We start from the raw sequence: 18,386 nt of genomic DNA on the forward strand, positions 1-18,386 counted from the left end.
CGTGTGCCCACCTTGCAATTTGGTGCCATACGTGCCCTCCTCCAGAGACAAAGAACAAGCACTGGTAGTCAGCCATTTAAATATCAATAACATGCAGAAGATAGCTATGAGGGAGACTAATATTTAGACATTGAGCTACTAATGAAGGCTTAAAAATAATGCACAAAAAATGTTTTTCCACTGTCAATACATTGGCTTTTAGACAGACTTACAATAAAGTGATTTATAGAGCAGTCCTGATGAGTAAAGCAAATAAAGAAAGGTGAGAACATCCAAGTCCCCAGGCTAGACATAACCGAAGTTTACTAAATATGTGAAGCCATGCCTTGGGGCTTTTTGCAGTGGCTGTACTTTTACTGAAGATTAAAACCAGTAAATCCCTACATATTTGGTGACTCTTTCTTACAAGTAGAAGCTATTGCTGAGGATTAGTCTAGAAAATAGTCTAGGCAACCACATGCAAGGCAGGATATCAGGAGTCCTTTTGCTATTGCTGAGCTCTGCTAAAGAAACTAGTGCCTTCTACTAACAACTTCCTAGCCATTTTCTGTAACACTTTTTATTTCTCAGTTTTAGATGGGCAATTAAAGCTATTTGGTTTCCCAGAGCTGAGGTCCAGACAACTGGTCTTTCATCCCAAACAACCTCACACTGAAATTATTTAGTAATAATTTTTTTCATCCCATCCACAAAATGGATAGAATGCTTTTGGTATTAATACAGAAATATGGGTTTAGTTTAACAATGATGCATAGCTCTGCTTCAACCACATCAGGTACCAAAAAAAAAAAAAAAAGAGGATCACGAGTTAAGTATGAATAGACAAGGAAGAGCTGGCTAAGGACTTACGCAATACAGAACCTGAAGAGCATATCTGTAAAATAAACGTGCACTCAGAATTGCTGATTACAACAGCTGAAGCGGAGACTAAACTATGATGTGATGCAGTTTCTGGAACATGAAATTAAGACGGCTTTCTTTTCAGATCTTGAGCCACCTACAGCAAAATTCCCATTTTGGCACTTTGACAACTACTACACATTCCTTTGACATCAGACATTAGAGTATTGAATGTGTTCTATATGGAGTGCAAAAAGAGCACAGAAAAGCCAAAGCTACTTAAAACATGGAGGGCTGATGTTGAGCCAGGTGTCACATAGTAGTGCACACTATCAATGCTTCTAAAAACAGCACACATCTTTGGTAGGTTTTGAAAGAAGATATTCTGGGCAGTGTTTACGTAAAGAATTCGTTCTAGCTATAAAGATACCTGTACCAAATCAGTTCACATTCAGCAAGAGGGTTTTTTGTTTGCTTAGGAAGATCTAACATGACTGAAAAATTTATATTGGAGGAACCAGATCTCTCCCTTTATCAAACAGCCAAGGCAACTACTGGGGTCTGTATAAGAACACCCTTGCTACTGATTAAAAAAAGTTGCAGAGAGACTCTTTCCTGTCATCTTCCTTATTATGGAACTCACTTTTCATCTGCACTAATAATTTTGTTTCTGACACACTTCTAGACTTGTGATAAAGCCTGTCCTTTCTTGTAGGCAACACATGTTCAGAAGGGGACCCTTTAGGATGACATAATAATGCATGATTTAAGTTCTCTGACTCCACTAATGGGGAGTCCTTTTTTAGGACTTCACTAGCAAGACAGAAATGCTGAGCTAAGCTAAAAAGAGGCAGAAATCAAGTTATTAAAGTCCTTAGCAACTACTGAACATTCCAGGTATCTTCAGAAGTATACTACTTCTTTAAAGGCATCTCTCCCTTTAACCATACTCTCACTTCTGAAGACTTCAAGTCCTTTGAACAAATCTTCACTGAAAGGCAAAGCTAGCATCAGCTTATTTTTAAATATTTCAGAGTGTACTTGGTATTTGGTCTTATAGTCTGACTATATATTATATTAACATTGACATTAGATAACCATACAGAGAATAATAAAAAACCTCTTCACCTAGATAAATTAAACCCATTAAAATGGAAGATGGTACAATGGAGCACTTCACATCACCACTGGGCTGAAGGCTACAAATTGAGGTAGCTTATGCAAGCCTAATTTAATTTGATTTGCAAAGTTGAAGCAGATCACATCAAATCAGTCCTGAACTGAAAAGCTGATACCCTCCAGCAGAATGCCTACTTTTTGTAGCACAACAGCGAATAATCACACTGGCACACCTACGTTTCAGGCACTGAATCCACTGAGCCAATGGGACTACTGGCAAAGAAAATAACTCCAGATTAAAACACCTTACAAACACCTATCTGCAGATGTGTGAACGACCCAAACTTCTCTTCCACAGTAAAAGGAAATCTAGACAGTACAGTCAGTGAACCTAAATGGATTCATCCCACCTTGAGAGGGACACCTAGTGGCGGATGAATTGAATCTTTCTTGAGGCTCCACTGCCTATACCCCTTCTGACTCCAGCACGAGCTTCGACACCCAGCTTCTCAGCTGAAACCTAAATTTAGATGTCTTAATCTGAAGCTGAATTCCACCCCTAATAAGCTTAAAGTTAATCCCACATTAAAGTATATTGCTAAACCAAGGTCTCGATCAATACAGTTTTAGTCAGCAAGAGTCCTGAAGAGCTGAGTGCAATAAATTAATGAGCACCTCAGGATATGCATAACTGCAGGACTGAGCTGACAGAGCATACTTCGAGGTCTGTATAAATAAAATGCAAGAAGCAATAGTCCTCTAAAAATGCACATCAATACAAATACAAAGTTAATCCACTGAGCAGAAAGCAGTTTCTCAGCCATGGTTTGCAAGACCACATACCACATTCACATATTTGTGAACTTTTTTTCAATGGGGAAGCACAATCAAGCTAATAAAAAAAGCCGGATTGCTGCAGAAGTACTGAATTGCTTGGGCTCTTCAAAGATAGCTAGCAGGTTACTCTAAACATTCAGGACATTACTACTTTTCACCTTATTAAAAGGTATTTGCTTTAAATCTTCCCATCCTGTCATTTTCATTAGTACTCAGCTATTGATTCAGAAACATACAAAGAGAAAACATATTCTTATACATCTTGTAAAACCTGCCAAAAGACAGCACAGAGCTTACAGCCAGAGTGTTGCTTAGTAAATTTGTACCATTACAGGGGAGTTATCTGACTCCTATATATGTAGCTTCAGTCCTAATCTCATAATACAGATTTTTTTAAAAAAATTTGTAAGGCTAATGAAAAATAACTCAAGAACTATGGTTTGGGGAAAAAAACCCTAACACAAAAATACAAGCCTGATCATTGGCAGCTATTAAGGATTAAAAAAAGCTAAAGAGTGCTAACCCTTTAAGACAAATTTTAAATAAAAACTGCTAACTTTAAGGGGTAAATTATTCAGTGTCCCAGTAGTGACGGTTTACAAAGTCTTACTAATCTCTCATAATAAAATTCTCAACCTGAAATGAATGAATAAACTCTTAAACCACTGACTTATGTATGTGAACCAGTGCCCAAGCGATCATTACGAAAAAGCAGAGCACCAAAAAATGAAAAAAGGTCAGTTAAAAATAAGCTTTTGTGAGAGGCATTGTCAAAAGCAGATTCTAAACAGACACTGTTCTACAACCTTGAATGCAAAGTCATTTCTGTGATCTTACCAATTAGTTTACTATGTGCCTCCCACAAACTTCAAAACACATTTCAAATAAAAAGATAATCACAAAGCACAATAGATTTGGAATCATAATTTAATACACTGAAAGCGGATGCTATAATTTTATCTGTGTTTAAATTTTTGCTGTTGGGACTCACTGTTCTACCTATGTCTTCTGTGTAGCCCATTATTCCTGTTGCACTTAGAAGCAGACCACAAAAAATCCAAACCCATACTCTCCCTGTCTCTCCCCAAAGTGACACAAAATCATCTCCTGCAGGCACTGAGACACCTGACTGCGTGACTTCGAATTTTCAAGTCTACAAAACCAGAAACCTGGCAGCACAAACACACGTCCCTAAATAAAATGACACAAAATAGGAATATGACCAAAATCTCCTGAATTAAGTAGGTAACAATTGAAGCTCATTAGCAGACAACTAGACAAGTCTATCCAGAAAAGTAGAAGAGGAGGGTAACCGATACAGAATGAGTTGTCCTGTTGGAAACAGCAGCCAGAAAAAAAAATTTAATTTCAAAATACATCTAATTCTTACGGCTTTATACTCCTAGGTCAAATATTTAGGGTTCCTTTAAAGACAACTTTATCCTCTTAAATACAAACTTCTCTGAGGAAGCAAGACACAGAGAAGGGCAAAAGAAAGCTCAAAAAAGTAGGAAGCCATGCATTGTTGCCAGTCTAAATAACATATTTGAGTAAAACTCAAAACTTTACTAACTTGTATGGATGTTTTTTTCCTGAAATGTTAACTAAAAGATAAATCTGATCAAAGAAACTTGAGGTAAATACCTACTGCCAGTGTTCTGGAGAAGTCTAGAAATAACAGAAGACTTCATACAGTATTCTTAAGAACAAGCACACACTTCATCTAACAAGAGAAGAGATAATATATGCAGAAATTTGGACAACAAAGAGTGTCTCCAATCTTCTAAGAAAAGTATACACGCACTACTTTTATCAATACATACTGCAGCCTGGGGAACATGATTTTATTCTCAAGGGAAATAAATTCCTTGGCAGTTTTGGGTATTTGGCCATTAAGGAAAAGAACACACTAAATTAACAGAGCCTACTCATATGAGTCATTTCATTTGTCTTGCATTATCTGCGAATGTCCTCCTTGAAAGCTTTTGAAAGAGTGGGTGGACTGCAATAGCATAGAAGTCTGCATTTTGCAGCCGGGAACAGTAACGTGCAGCCCACAAGAATTACACAGATTATCTTGTGACACACACAAAAAAGGCAATTTGTGTCCAGTATTTTACTGATGATCTAGTCAACGAGGAGATTAACCTCCTAAGATGTCCCCAGAGAACTTATTATTTCAGAAGTATAAGATTCTGGATTTAAATTTAAAAAAAAAGATCACTCAATCTTTGTTACCTACGGATCTTGAACATGAAGATGCAGCAAAATTTTCCTATGAAAACTCTGGAGAAAGCTCCACAATCATCTTCCAAATCAACAATAAACTGTTCAGTCACACTACATGCTTCTTGCCCTTTTAAAAATTGTGCTATTAAGACAGATGGTCCATTTCTTCAGACCCATGACTAGGTGAACAGCGGAACATCACATGGGTCTGATAAAGTCTCTCTTTTATGAGTCCCTTTCTACTACTCCTACTAAAAGGATTAAACTAGTCACTGTTTTTTCTGGACCCAGAATTGCATCGTGGAACACATTTTGTGGTCCAATGACTAACTGCGTTATGAGGAAGGGAAAAAAGAGAGAGTAATATTCACTGATTAAGTAGCTTAGTTTAGTACTCCAAGAGGAGCAGCAGCAGAATCCAGTACAAGACAGATGAGGACTTTCAGTGAGGACCAACAAACTAGGTGCAACAGGCCCAACCTACATGCTTGGTCTGCACCGTAAGAGGCATTATCCCATGATACCTACAAATCTACAAATTTTATAGTTCTAAAGATAAACACTTCTCACTTGCTGAAGACAGCCATTCTAGAAATCTTTGCTTACAGAAATCAGATGAGAAGCTGCCAAATAACTCTTTTAACAGTTTCTTCTTGTGGATTCTGAACAATGACTTTGTAGTCACATGCTATGCTTTTATAGCATACTGTATGTGCCATATCTTCCCCCAACCATGAGCTATTTTGCTCATCACACAACCAAAACACTGGACAACATAAATAGGTGGGTGAAGAAGAATACATTCTTCCTCCCTTCCCTGCTCCCACTCCCCCCCCCCCCAATTTTGTTTGGGCAGTAATGCATAGAACAGTTAAAAATAAAAGGATAGGAAAAAGATTTAGGAAGCCAGAAAACTTATGAGAAAGCTCAACAAGTGGGCCTTTTCTATGCCGTTGCCTTTTTTATTAAGACAAATGCCAACTTCTCTAGTTCAGTTCTACTACGTATTTTGCCTCTTTTTCAAAAGTTTTATTTCTTTTTCAAAAATAGTTGTGCCTACTTTTGCAGGGACTCTTCTTAAGAGGGAAGGACAGACTAACTATTGATCTGTCAGTTCAAGAGCCAAAATTAGTAAAACAAAATTAGCATGTGCATACATGTTTGAAGCCCTTTGATCAACCAAAAATGTTACGGTTAATTTAAAAATCACAGCTAGCTGGAAAGCATATTAGAGGCCAGGTGACAGATCAATCAGTTACCAGGTCTACACATTTCAGTTTTCAATTTTGCAAGTGAACTTCATTCTGTCTTTCATTAAAGGCTCCAGTCAAGTTCGCAATTTGGAAAGCTACCGAAGTACAGCATTAAGAATGGTAGGCACACAAGACACTGCATGTCATCATACCACATCTCTCTACTGTTAATTCTTCTATCACCATGGAACATTAGGTTAAGTAATCAATGTAACGTGACTTACCTGCCTTTCGCAAAGAATAAGCTACCTTAATCAGGCTCCACAGGTAAAGCACAGGCACACTGACAAAACTACCAGCGTGCAAAGCCCCTTGTTTGCTATGCTCAGGCAGAGGAACCTCTAACTATAGAGTACACAAAAATCCGAGTCAAAAAAGTGAAGGTGTTAGTATGTCATAAGGCAATTTGAAAATCTCCACATATAATTTGTGAAAATGGCACAGTCACTGGATGTTGTACACCAAGTGTCACTATCATGCTCAATGTATCTCAGCTTCCAGAAATGAAATTATTTGAACTTTCAACTGTTTTCACTAAAATATTCGAGGAAAGATCACCTCTCTTCCCTACACAAATATTTGTGGGATAATTACTCACTGCAACATCAAGTTTTAAGAAAGTAACTTCACAGTTTATGCATAAATTATATTTCCTTTTTCTTCTACTGACTGCAACAGTACTAGCTTGAAGCCACTTTGCTACAGCACAATTCATTTAAATAACCTTATGTATTTTAGATTTTTTTGTTATAGCAAACAATGATGAATTTGTCAGTAATAATTAGCATACAGAACAGGAAACATCTAAAAAAACCCTCCATAAACCACAAATTAGTTGTTTATAAAAGTTCCTCTGAACTACCAAAAAGCACTAGATAGATACTTGCTGAAAAACATGAAATTAAAATAGATATTACTAGGAACAAATATAATTTAATTTCTCCACTCTTATCTAAATAGAACACAAGAATCAGCTACATACAGTTCCAGAGAGTACATCATGAGGGCAGCAGTTGAGAAGGTGGCTCTTGCACACTCTGTCATCACTGAACTTGATTCGCTGACGGGTCGTGTCACCTGCAATATAGAAATCAACACATTCCAGGTTAGAGATCTGGAGAAGCCAGACACGTTCTGCAGGTTACATGCAAAGCGTTAACATTGCCCTGTCACATAGTGAAGGCCTATGGAAATTAGAACTTAAAGCACTGTATGCTTCTTTGCCAAGTAACACCAAAAACAACAAATAAGTGTTTTAATGCTCTATAATGCTATTTTAAAATCCTCTCACACTTCTTCAAAAATGCAGCATGAAAAGTGCTTGAAACCAGAAAGACAGCATTAACTTAAAAATCCTTTGCTACAACAGCATTTGTTAAGTGAGCTATATAATCTTCTATCCAGATTTTGCATGAAATAGTGATGTATTTGTATGCAACAATTAGCATATAAAAGCAGCCTCATAAACCAAAATTATACACATTGAGTCTTCACTGAATCCCACCTAATACTCATTTTATGATTTTGCTCTTGGATGCTACACACCCTCCTATTTCTAATGGGAGTAGCATAAAGAGTTGGCAGAAGAATGATTTTAAATGCTTACAAACCTGAAAAAAAAGTCAAACATATGGACATAGCCTATATATAAAATTATTTTGTAGATGTTTGCATATCTCTATCATCAGCCATTTTTTTTTCCTTTTCTACATGCTGTTTGTTGGGCTGGGAATATCTTAATAGTATCTTCATCATGGCAGGTTGTAGTTCCTGCATCAGCAGAAGCATCAACCTGCCCACACACTGAGGTCCAATTGCAAGTTTAAATAATCCCATCTTGGAGCAAGACCTAAAGTCTTCAGAACAAAGTAAACAGCGGGTATTTTTGGGATGAGGGCAGGAATATGCTTTCCTTCCAGTCATAACATAAACGTCACTATTTGAGATTTGGAAGAGAGACCACTACTACTGCTCTCTTGTCATTAAGACACAGGCATGATAAATAACCCTTAATCTCTCTCAGGGTGTATCTAGTAATTTTTTTAAACCTAACAACTTGTTAAAATCTCTAATCATTGAAAACCTACTGGTGAATTACTGAAGCAAGGAGAGCTGCCAGGGTTAAAAAAAAGAGACATACAATGAGTTCAGATAGCAGCCTTTTCCATTTCATCAAATATTTTAAAAGAATATAAATATATTTTGCAGTTTAAGTTTTTTAAGGCTTCATGACCTGAAACACTGAGAATTTTTAATCTAGTAAACAATTCAAGAAGCCAAATTCATTACTGAGGTAACTACAGAGGGGAATAAAAAAACCTGTATCATCTTAGTCAAGCCTTTCTCACTATTATGTAATCAGATTTTAAAATATCAGTTCTATGCGTAAGATGCTAATATAACATTTTCAGATGGGCCAAGTTTCAGATTATTAAGCAAGCAAGTTTCCAAAACCGCTACGTGCTTAATTTGCCTGTAGGATTCAACAGTTAAAACCCGTAATCCACAAGGTGAAGACAGCTTCAAAGCAGTTCAACAATAGGTTTTCCAGAGGGTGGTCTTACTGCTTAGTTATACTTACACCACTAAAAATTTCGAGCAATCCCTTTATAATCATGCCTGCTACTGCAGTAAAGAGTTTTTTTCTTTTTAGGAGGTGGATCCATATTTTTTTAAACACATAACTGCGTTTGTTCCACATTCATTAACACATCTGAAAAGTTATTGATAACTCACGGCTCGGCGAATGCGGGGCCTTTCTGACACTCCCTTGCAGATTGATGTAGGCAGGCAAAGATACATTGAACCTTTATAAATAAAACAAGGGGCCAGATTGTTCAGTTTGTATAGAAAAATAGACTCCGCCAGCAATTTTAACACAGCATCTAGAAATACATGTTGACTGTAAAGATTCTTCTATATAAAGACAAATGAACAAAATAAAGGAAAGTATTTTTTAGAGAGACAGCTGATGGCCTAATAGCACTAACCTATCAGAGTCAAGGAGTTAGAGACCAGAAAATTGCTGAAAGACTCATGGTTCCTCAGGTAAAGTTGGCAAGTAGTATTTTCACAGACATTACCTCAACATCTAAATGTAGCTTTTTTCATACCTCTACCACAACTAGGAATGGATGCTACAGCTGCAACACAATCTTTTTTCACCTAAGTGGCTAGCATGATATTCGCAATTACCAAACTGAGATAAGACAACATAGGAAAATGGGAGAAAAAAAAAAAAAAAGGGTAGCAGAAACTGATCAATGACAACCTCAAGTAAACATTCCACGTTTACATTTTAAACACTTACACTTTCTGCACTGCGCTTCTGGTCTAGTATTTAAGAGACTTTCGGAAAGGCTCCCATACATAGAACATTCAGGTATTTACCTTTTCCCTCCTATGAAAAGGAGTTTCATACATCCGTATTTATTTCTAATCTATGCTGTTTCAGCAGGAGAGGTTTATCAAAAAGAAAAAATATCTAACAATCTTCTGTCCTAACAATGACTGAATTCTGTGTCCCTCTGGTATCTCATTCCAGAGTCTGATAGCCTCAGAAGAAAATGTTTTTATTTCTTTGTGAATTTTGTGAGGTCCAAATACCCCTAAATAGAGCAGACCTGTTGACAAGGACAGAAGATGCACTCTGCTGCTGACCTATAGATGAATCACCCCGAGCAGGTAATGGCCTGGGGTCTACATGGGTTGCCTAAGAGGTCAGAATAAGATCTACATGTCCACTATACACCTGACATTCAGCCTACAGCAAAAGAGACTTTTGCATCTCCCTTCTAAGAATTGAAATAGCATGAACAGGTGTGTTCTTAAGCCAAGGACTTCAGTGCTACATCAGATAACCAAGACGCTACCTCTCTTTGTCAAACTGTACTTAGGTTGATATACTCTTTGTATGGTCAAATAAGTGAATGCTAAGAAATGTTTCTGATTATTTTAAAAAAAGGCTTTATACATTCTGTAACAAGAAAGTAATTCATCTAGGTACCAAACAGCTGCAGTCATCTATATTTTAGAAATATCCTTAAACTTTTATAAAGGGGACACTATCACTGATGTTTCAGACCTTATTACAAATTCTATTTGAATAGGTAAATTACCTCAGAATAGTAACTTATTTAACCCTGCCTCTGAAGGGTAGCAGAGCATTCAACTACTTGATCTTTAGTACTTAGGCTCATGAAAGAAATCAAAAGAATTTACCAGAGCATTACAGGAGTCAAAATCTATTACTATAAGCCATCCCTGTGTTTCCAGTTAGATTTTCTCTACTATAAAAAAAATAAATCATAAGATTTATATGGAGATTAAAAAATTACATTTTCCTCAAGAAGCACCAGCTTTAGTTTTACTTAAAGTACCTGGCCCAAACCACATTTCTGTATGAGATTACTCTCCAGATCAATTAAGAACTTTGAAACAGAATTGAAACCATTCAAGAAAAAAAGCCAAACGTCAAGGAAATTTCTACACCTGCACATCTCATACCCTTTATAAGCATAAGGAAACTGCACACTAGAGACAAATATTAAAGAGATGACAGCAATAATGTAAACTTTCTAAAGGAAGTTTTCTAGTTCGTATTAAACATGCTGACTACAAAAGTAACATCAGTATTTAAGACCAATGCATACTGCTGATTAACGAACATCCAGAGGTTAAGATCACTTGTACTGTACAATCCGCTTTGAACTCCCAAGTCTAACCTACTAACAAGCCTCCTCAATGTCAGTTCTGTTCAGTATATTTCAATCACAAACCAGAACGAACACTTATGTGTCAACGCTCAGCATTATAACATGCTTATAACAATGGTTTATTCGATCCAGCATCTCTCACTGTCCTGATGTAACCTAATACACTACTAACAATCCCAGTGCGCTGATGAGAATTACCCTTTAAAATCCAACCGTAACCTCCAATCTCAAACTAATGGTGCAATCCATACAAAGACAACAACAGGCATTTCCATGCTGTTGACTTCCTGCATTAAGCATCAACCAAAACCGGTTAGCTTGCCACTCAAATTTTTGAAGCATGAGTCCCAATGTGTTGGCAAGGGACTCTGAAAGCTTTACTCACGAAGAGCTACCAACCGGGTGGAATACCAGGTTAAAGACTGCGTATCAAATTTCATTACCAAAGCAAGCCCTGCAAAACAAGTATTCAACATCATTATCTAATTGAGGCTTATGCAGTCACAGAAGATCCTGTTCCTGCTACACACTGAACGGGCAGCTAATTCTGATATTCTTGTCACTAACACCAGATGAGTCTTTACCATAACACATTTAGAATACACTTCTAAGCAGGATTGCTTCTGGTTTACACAATGACTGAATTAATACTTGTGAATGCAGCATATAATGAAACCATTTTTTAGCTAATGCATTACAAGTGGAACAAATACAGGAATGATTTTCTATGAGGTATGAATATGCCCATTTGTTTTTTCATAAATGCCATTTCATATAGTGTCCAAAATCCAGAGTAGAAAAATTCTTCAAGTCCTTCATTGTTCCCCTCATTTTTAAGGGCAAAAGTACCAGAACTTTTTAACAAAGGCAGCCAATACACACAATTCACTAAACATGATCTTAAAGCCTTCTGTTCACTCCTGATTGACAAATAATCTTTTCATGAAGTTTATGTGTTGCTACTCCTTTCAGATTTGGGTCTGAACTGATCAATTCAACATTTTGTGTAGGTTTTGCAGAAATTTGTGTATATGAGATACTTGTTTCTGCCTTTACTTTGCTGTTGATCCATATTTGAAAGAACAGCTCTCCAAGAAGGCTCTTTGCTCCCTAACCTGGCTCTCAGCCTGAAGCTACCCAAATGGCTAGCAGTCCTCCAGTAATGGACAACAACTTATTGAAAGCTGACTTCAAAAGCACATACCACCTTCCACCTACAAGGGTAAAGCAAAGCTGAAACCAAAAGCTATGTACCCTCAAAACACCAACCTCAACCTACCACCCATCCTTAAGTACACAGAGAACTCTTCAATAATCCTATTTGGAAACAAAGAAATTAAAAAATGTGTTACAAGTTCTGGATTAGACCTCTGTTACTATATAAAGGGTGCCAACAAACACAGGATGATTTTAAGACAAGTACAGGGGTGTCACTTCAGCTGCTCCCAAATGAGGACAGAAATCACACATCAGTAACCGCTACTAAGGATAACTGAAGTGGCTAGGGTAAAACAGAAAAACTGATTAAAATGTGAACAGATGTAAAAAGGATATTTTAAGTTTCAATGCCAGAAGATGATCTAGAACAAGGAAAGTGCTTTGCTAGTAACAGCTAAAGAACCAAATTAAGGACTCCAAACACAGTAGTTCAGCTCAAAAAGCTAGCAGGTGAAGCAAGAGGTGCTGATCAACACCTCATACATACGGTTTCTGTATATTTAAAGGCTCCAAAGATTTTTCTGCTAGTCACACAGCATAGTATTTGTTAGGATGCTTGGGAGAACATTTTCATGACCACATGTAAGTCTCCGAAGCACGTACAAATTTACCTGTCTCTTAAGAAGACTAACTTTGCTGGTTTTTCATATTTCTAGACTATAACCTAATTTTGATGTAGTGGCAATTACTAAAAAAACCCAAAACCACCACCACATTTCTTTGCAACAGTCAAGTCTTGGCAGCTTCAAGATGTTGTGTTGTTCCAGGGCCATTTGGATCTGCTCTGTGTCTGCACTACTGTCAGAAGTGATGATCCTGCTCCACCCTCTGCTTCTAACCAGTTCCTCACACTGACTCTAGCACTCATGTGGCAAGGCAGAGCAGATAACTGACCTGGCAGAAAATAAACCAGTTGAGCAAGATAAGCTAATTTAAGATAAAATGGGATCTTTACAAGCAGGCCTTTTAAAGAAAACTTAACAATCTTTTCTCATTTCAGCTATATTCTAAAATAAATAAAAAGATAAAATTCCTGGCATAGTAATATCAATAGTTAACATTTCACCCAATTTGTAAATGACTCCATTTATTTAAAAAAGTTATGAACCTATTTGTAAGGATCACTCCTTTTTCTAGAGTATAGGGATGGCAAAACCAGGGTTTACCTAAGCATACTACTAAAAAAAATGTTTAATCAATTGTTCATTTGAAAATTGTATTAAAAAAATTAAAATCACACTTTTCTACCAGCTTATTACTAATAATTCTGAGTGACAAATTCCCACAGCTGTTGTCAACAACAATAAATTCAACCTGAACTAACCTTTTAACTATTGAACATAAGTAATAATAAGTCCTTTAGTTTTATTGCTAACAGTAAAACACCAACGTGAACAAAACGTTCATATATAAGTACATAAGATTAGCACCTGGTCTTCAGCACTCCTTATTTCTCAATATTTGGGAAACCCACGTTTCAGTACTACTATAAACTATTCAGTAGTTTATATTAAAGCCTCTCTAAGTATGTCAGGTTATCAGTACTTGGAATGACATACTTCAGAGATTTTTTTCCAACCTGCAGCCATGACTATATTAAATTAGTCCAGCTTTTTACTAACATCAAAATCTAAGCCACTTTTTCCTTTAAATTTTAGCAGGGTTCACATCCAATCCAGTTTTCTACTTCTTGTCAGAAGTCTGCAAGAGAAGTTAACGTTAAGTATATTTAAAGTATTAAAAAAAAAGCCACACACTTGTTTTTACATAATGTGCTTTTCCAGGTGCATAACAGAACCATACCTGCCATTTACAGAACGACTTAATTGATTGACATTAACAATACAACTGCTTTTTAGATATCCCAGATGAATTCTAAGAACTGCAGCTCACTGGAAACGCCTAAAGAGCATCTGCCAAGTCCCTTCTGTTTGTTTCACTTCTCTGTCAGGTGTCTGCCACATGAGCAAAGGCAGGTGCAGCGCAGCAGGGCACTGGGCAAGTTTTGCCTCAACACCATATCCTAGCAGGTACCACGCAGCAGCTCATCACACATTGAGCGATGCCATGTGATTACAAGCGCATCTATCCCACTGCCAAAATTCAGCCAAGGGAGGAAGCAGGTTGCCAAAGCAAGTCACAAAGCTCTCAGTTCTCCCAGCCCGCAAGCACAGGGCCCTCTGGGAAAGGATACGGCAAGGGGCAGGCCCAGAGCCGCACACCTAGTTCGAGACAGCCACATGTTGGGCAGCTCCATCTGAAATGAGAAGGCTCCTGACCAACACAGTTTATTTTTCATAAATATTGTTACAGCCAGGGGGTATTCAAAATTAATTTGGCCAATATGTAACTGTGCTTTGTAGGTGTTCTCAGAGCTTACCAGCAGATCCATAAAAACATTTAATCCTACATCCTCTGAGCTTCTCCATTCCAGCCCCAGGGACACCAGTTATAATGTGTGCACAAAATTCCACAAATTACAGCCTACAGCTCATCTCCTAAAACCATGTTAGAGCATCTCATCATGGAATTTTCAAAAGCATTTTCAGAGGATGTTCCTGTGTGCTAGAGATGATACTATAAGCTCCAAAATAGTAATATAGACTACGTATTCAGGCACCAGCACTGGCTTTGAATTTACCTCTGAATTTGTTCTACTCCCAATAAAGAGATCAAATATTTGATCTGCCTTTTCTAATATAGGCAAGAACTTTAAACTTGCACATTCTAGGCTCCTTCAAAAACAAACAAAAAAACCCAAAAAACAAAACCCCCAACCCCCCACAACCCACCCAAAACAAAACAAAAAACCCCAAACTGTGTAAAGTATAAAATTTTGTTGATCAGGAAATTAAAAAGCTTGGTAATTTTGAGCAGCATAAAACACAAATATCACCCAAGAATGATTTATTTTTTTTTTTTAGAAACATTGTAAAGTCTATTGTGCTGCCAGGCAGAGCAAAATCAAAGGCAACAGGGACAAGTGGTGAAATGACAGCTATGATCTACCAAGAAATGAAAAAATCGCCACATGCTAATGAAAAGCTCTGTGATTTGCATATTACTAGAAATAGAGTATTTGTCACAGGTGATAGCAACATGAAAAAACCAAACGACCCTAGACCCCACTACTCTCAAGGTTAGCAGTATTTCAATGACCTTGAGCCTGGCCTTGAATTTAATAAGTACTAGCTCTGCAGAAAAGGATGATTTTCAATACCTGTGCACATTTTGATTTAAATAATGTTCCACTGGATTTTTATTTTAAAAAAACCCAACACTACAATGGCATTACACTAAGATCCTCAATTCCCCACTTAATACAATAATGGAAGCCAGTTTTGCAAGCAGTCTGTTCTTCTCATCCTTCCACATCCTGCCAGTTTCATTTAAATGCTTCCTCTCTAGCTAGTTAGTTTCTAAACAGTTCAGCACATGCTGTTTGGGAATTACAGGGTGGGTGGGAGAGGGGAATACGATTATCAATAAAATAACTGCTTTCTCACAAAGCTAAAGGAAATCTAGTCTGAAATTGCTTTTCCTGGTTTAGGTCTTAGTCACTTAGCATTAAATGACAGGTAAATGACAGGGTCTTCTCCCACCACTCAATCGAAAATACATTCCTAAATTTAAACACCCCACCCTCTTTAAACCTTCTGTGTAGTCTTAGGTAGCTCTGAGAAAGAGATCTAGATGCCAACACTGGGAAGACTTGAGTTTCACAAGCACAACGTTACTTTGCCAAGCACTTAAAGAGACATGCAGCCACAACAGGAAATATTTTAAAATCTTCTGGGGCAAGACAAAAAAAAACCACCCAAAATCAGATCCTGTACGATGACTACTCACTAACCAGCCTTGCTCTGGAAGGCAATCCCTGCAGAACAGTAATTTTCCAATGAGACTGTCACACCCCTGTTTAAGACTTAAGCACTTAGCAGAAAGCATTTGTTACATACTGTGTATGTGAAAACTAGTTACATTCATTTAAAAATTCTAGATTATACTAAGGAAAGCTGTCAGGTTACCCCAGTATCAACAGATGGCCAGCACACACAAGGTACATCCCAGTTCATACATCCTACTCAGTGCATGGGATAACAGGAAACCACTAATTCAGCACGAAGCTTCAACAAACATGTAACACATCTGCAAGAGTGAGTACAAGATGCAGAACATTTAAATAATCTCTAATTGCTGTCTACCCTCAGGTGCAGTATTCTCTTGTTTATGAATAAACTACTACACAGCAGATCAGGAGCTCCTCTTTTCTAGCGGCCCCCAAACTACCTGGACTTACAGACAACTGCCAGTTCAAACTCTCCTGCCGACCGCCACACACACTGACAAAAATTCTGAGATTTACACAGTGGTAGTCTTCAGTTCACTATGCGACTGCAGAGCGATCTGAAACCTACTATATATCTAGTATCTCTCCCTCTTGAGATTACTGCCGCTAGATGTTAAGCTTTTAGTTGACTCTTTGGGACTTGTTTGTTTTTAAACGAGTTTGCCCACTGGGGTTAACTACACTTTCTTTCAGAAAGCAAAAGCCGTACCCACCTGCTGACTGAAATGATGGTTTGGGTCAGACTTTAGACAAAACTATAATAAGACAAAAAAAAAAAAAGCCAACCCAAAAACCGAAGTGCCTGTTAGTTTGGGGGATTTTTCGGTTTGTCCCCGCCGTGGTCCGAGCCCAGCACGCTGCTGCTCCCCCAGCGGGCAACGGCGCGGGAAGGCTCCGCGGGCGCGCCTGTAACAGCGTGGTTCCGCCGGGAGCCCCGGGCACGGCGGGGAGCGGACCTTAAACCGCGGCTGAAAGGGCAGCGCGGCCTCCCGCCGCCCAGATAGCGGCTGGGAGTGGCGCCCGGCTACCCCGAGCCCCAGAGGCGGCAGCGCCGAAGGCCCCCACCCCGCCGCCGACCCACGGCCCCGGCAGGCCCCGCCTCGCGGGGGGGGGTGGGCAGGGACCGGGCCCCAGGCCTGCCAATCACGGTGACGGGCCGGCCGGCTGCCCGGTACCGCCGTGACCTCGGGAGCTCCGGCGGCTCCGCTTCGCCCACCCCTCCCCTCCCCGCCCCGGCCGGCTGGGGGGCACTTACCGTCCCGGGACGTGCCCATGAGCTGGTCCAGCATGGCGCGCATCTGGGCCTGCGCCGACATCTTGAGAGCGTGCGGGGGGCCGGCCCGGCCCGGCCGAGTCACGCCAACAGCGGCCTACAAGGCCCGAGGCCCAGCGCAGCGCTCGGCCCTCCCCCTCGCGTCACTGACGGGCCCGGGCGAAGCCGCTCCCCCGACGCCCGGGGCGGGGAGGGGTGTGAGGGGAAGCGGGCGCTGCCTCCGCCTCGCGCTCCCGGTGGAAGGCGGAGCGGGAAACCTGCCTCGCGCCGACCTCAGTGCTGCCGCTGCCGCCTCGCCTCCCCCCTCCGCTCCTCCCGCTTCCTCTCACGCCTGCCACGCGCGCGCGCGCCGGCGGTAACGGAAACCCGCGCGCACGCGCCCTGGGCCCCTCTCGTCCGCTCCCCTACGTCAGCGCGGACGAGCCTTGGCGCCCGCTGATTGGTCGCGCCCTGCGGTGTTCGTCCGGTGACGCACCGCGCGGCGAGGGTCCCTGATTGGACCGTCGAGACTTTCGCCGGGCTGGGCCGCTGGGGCGCGTTGATTGGCCGGGCGGCCCCGCTTAGCGGCTGTGACATCACGGCCTCCCTCAGCGGAGGCCTGTTCGTTGTCGGCAGCGCCCGCCGCGAGGCGCCCCTTCCAGCTGCCGGGAAGGAAAAGGCGGGCAGCGACCTGTCCGGCGGGTCTGTCCCGGGTTGTTCCCGCTCTGAGGAGGAACCCGACCGCAACGGTTTCACGAGGGTTCGTTCTAACGTGCCCAAAGCACGTGGCCGAGCTGAAAGTGACGCAAAGCAGGAGGGGGACCGGGGCTACGTAACTGACACATCCTGCAGCCCAGCAGCCCGGTCCATCTTACGCATCCACGGGGCGGGCGCCTCTTCCCTTCGCTGGGGGGACGCTCACAGAGCGACGGGAGCGAGCTGAAATTAAACAGCTGGCCGGCCGCACACATCTGGGCTGGGTAGGCGCGGGCATGAGAGGGCACAAACGTCTGAGCTAGCGCTGACGGGGCGTGCTTGTTAAAGACAATTACCTTTGCCATTTGGCTGACATT

At 40.3% G+C, this 18,386-nt stretch overlaps 1 protein-coding gene across 4 annotated transcripts in view; it reads right to left on the bottom strand.

Moving 5' to 3' along the window:
- The window catches only part of LUC7L2 (LUC7 like 2, pre-mRNA splicing factor), a 35,333-nt gene extending 17,588 nt beyond the window's left edge, over nt 1-17,745 (bottom strand). The window contains exons 1-3 of one of the 4 annotated variants that reach the window (XM_075078764.1): nt 17,317-17,667; nt 9,015-9,085; nt 7,261-7,355 (exon numbers count right to left, since the gene is read on the bottom strand). Coding sequence is in view for 1 of the 4 variants with exons in the window: in XM_075078755.1 (XP_074934856.1) it covers nt 7,261-7,355; nt 17,317-17,377 (156 nt within the window). In the remaining 3 variants the exon portion in view is untranslated. Of the gene's footprint in view, nt 1-7,260; nt 7,356-9,014; nt 9,086-16,774; nt 17,149-17,316 lie in introns of those variants that run through there. The other 3 variants (XM_075078770.1, XM_075078779.1, XM_075078755.1) reach the window with 3 other exon arrangements.
- Nucleotides 17,746-18,386: the final 641 nt, after the last annotated feature.

The sequence above is a fragment of the Phalacrocorax aristotelis genome, chromosome 1, assembly GCF_949628215.1.
Source record: "Phalacrocorax aristotelis chromosome 1, bGulAri2.1, whole genome shotgun sequence".
Lineage (NCBI taxonomy): Eukaryota > Metazoa > Chordata > Aves > Suliformes > Phalacrocoracidae > Phalacrocorax > Phalacrocorax aristotelis.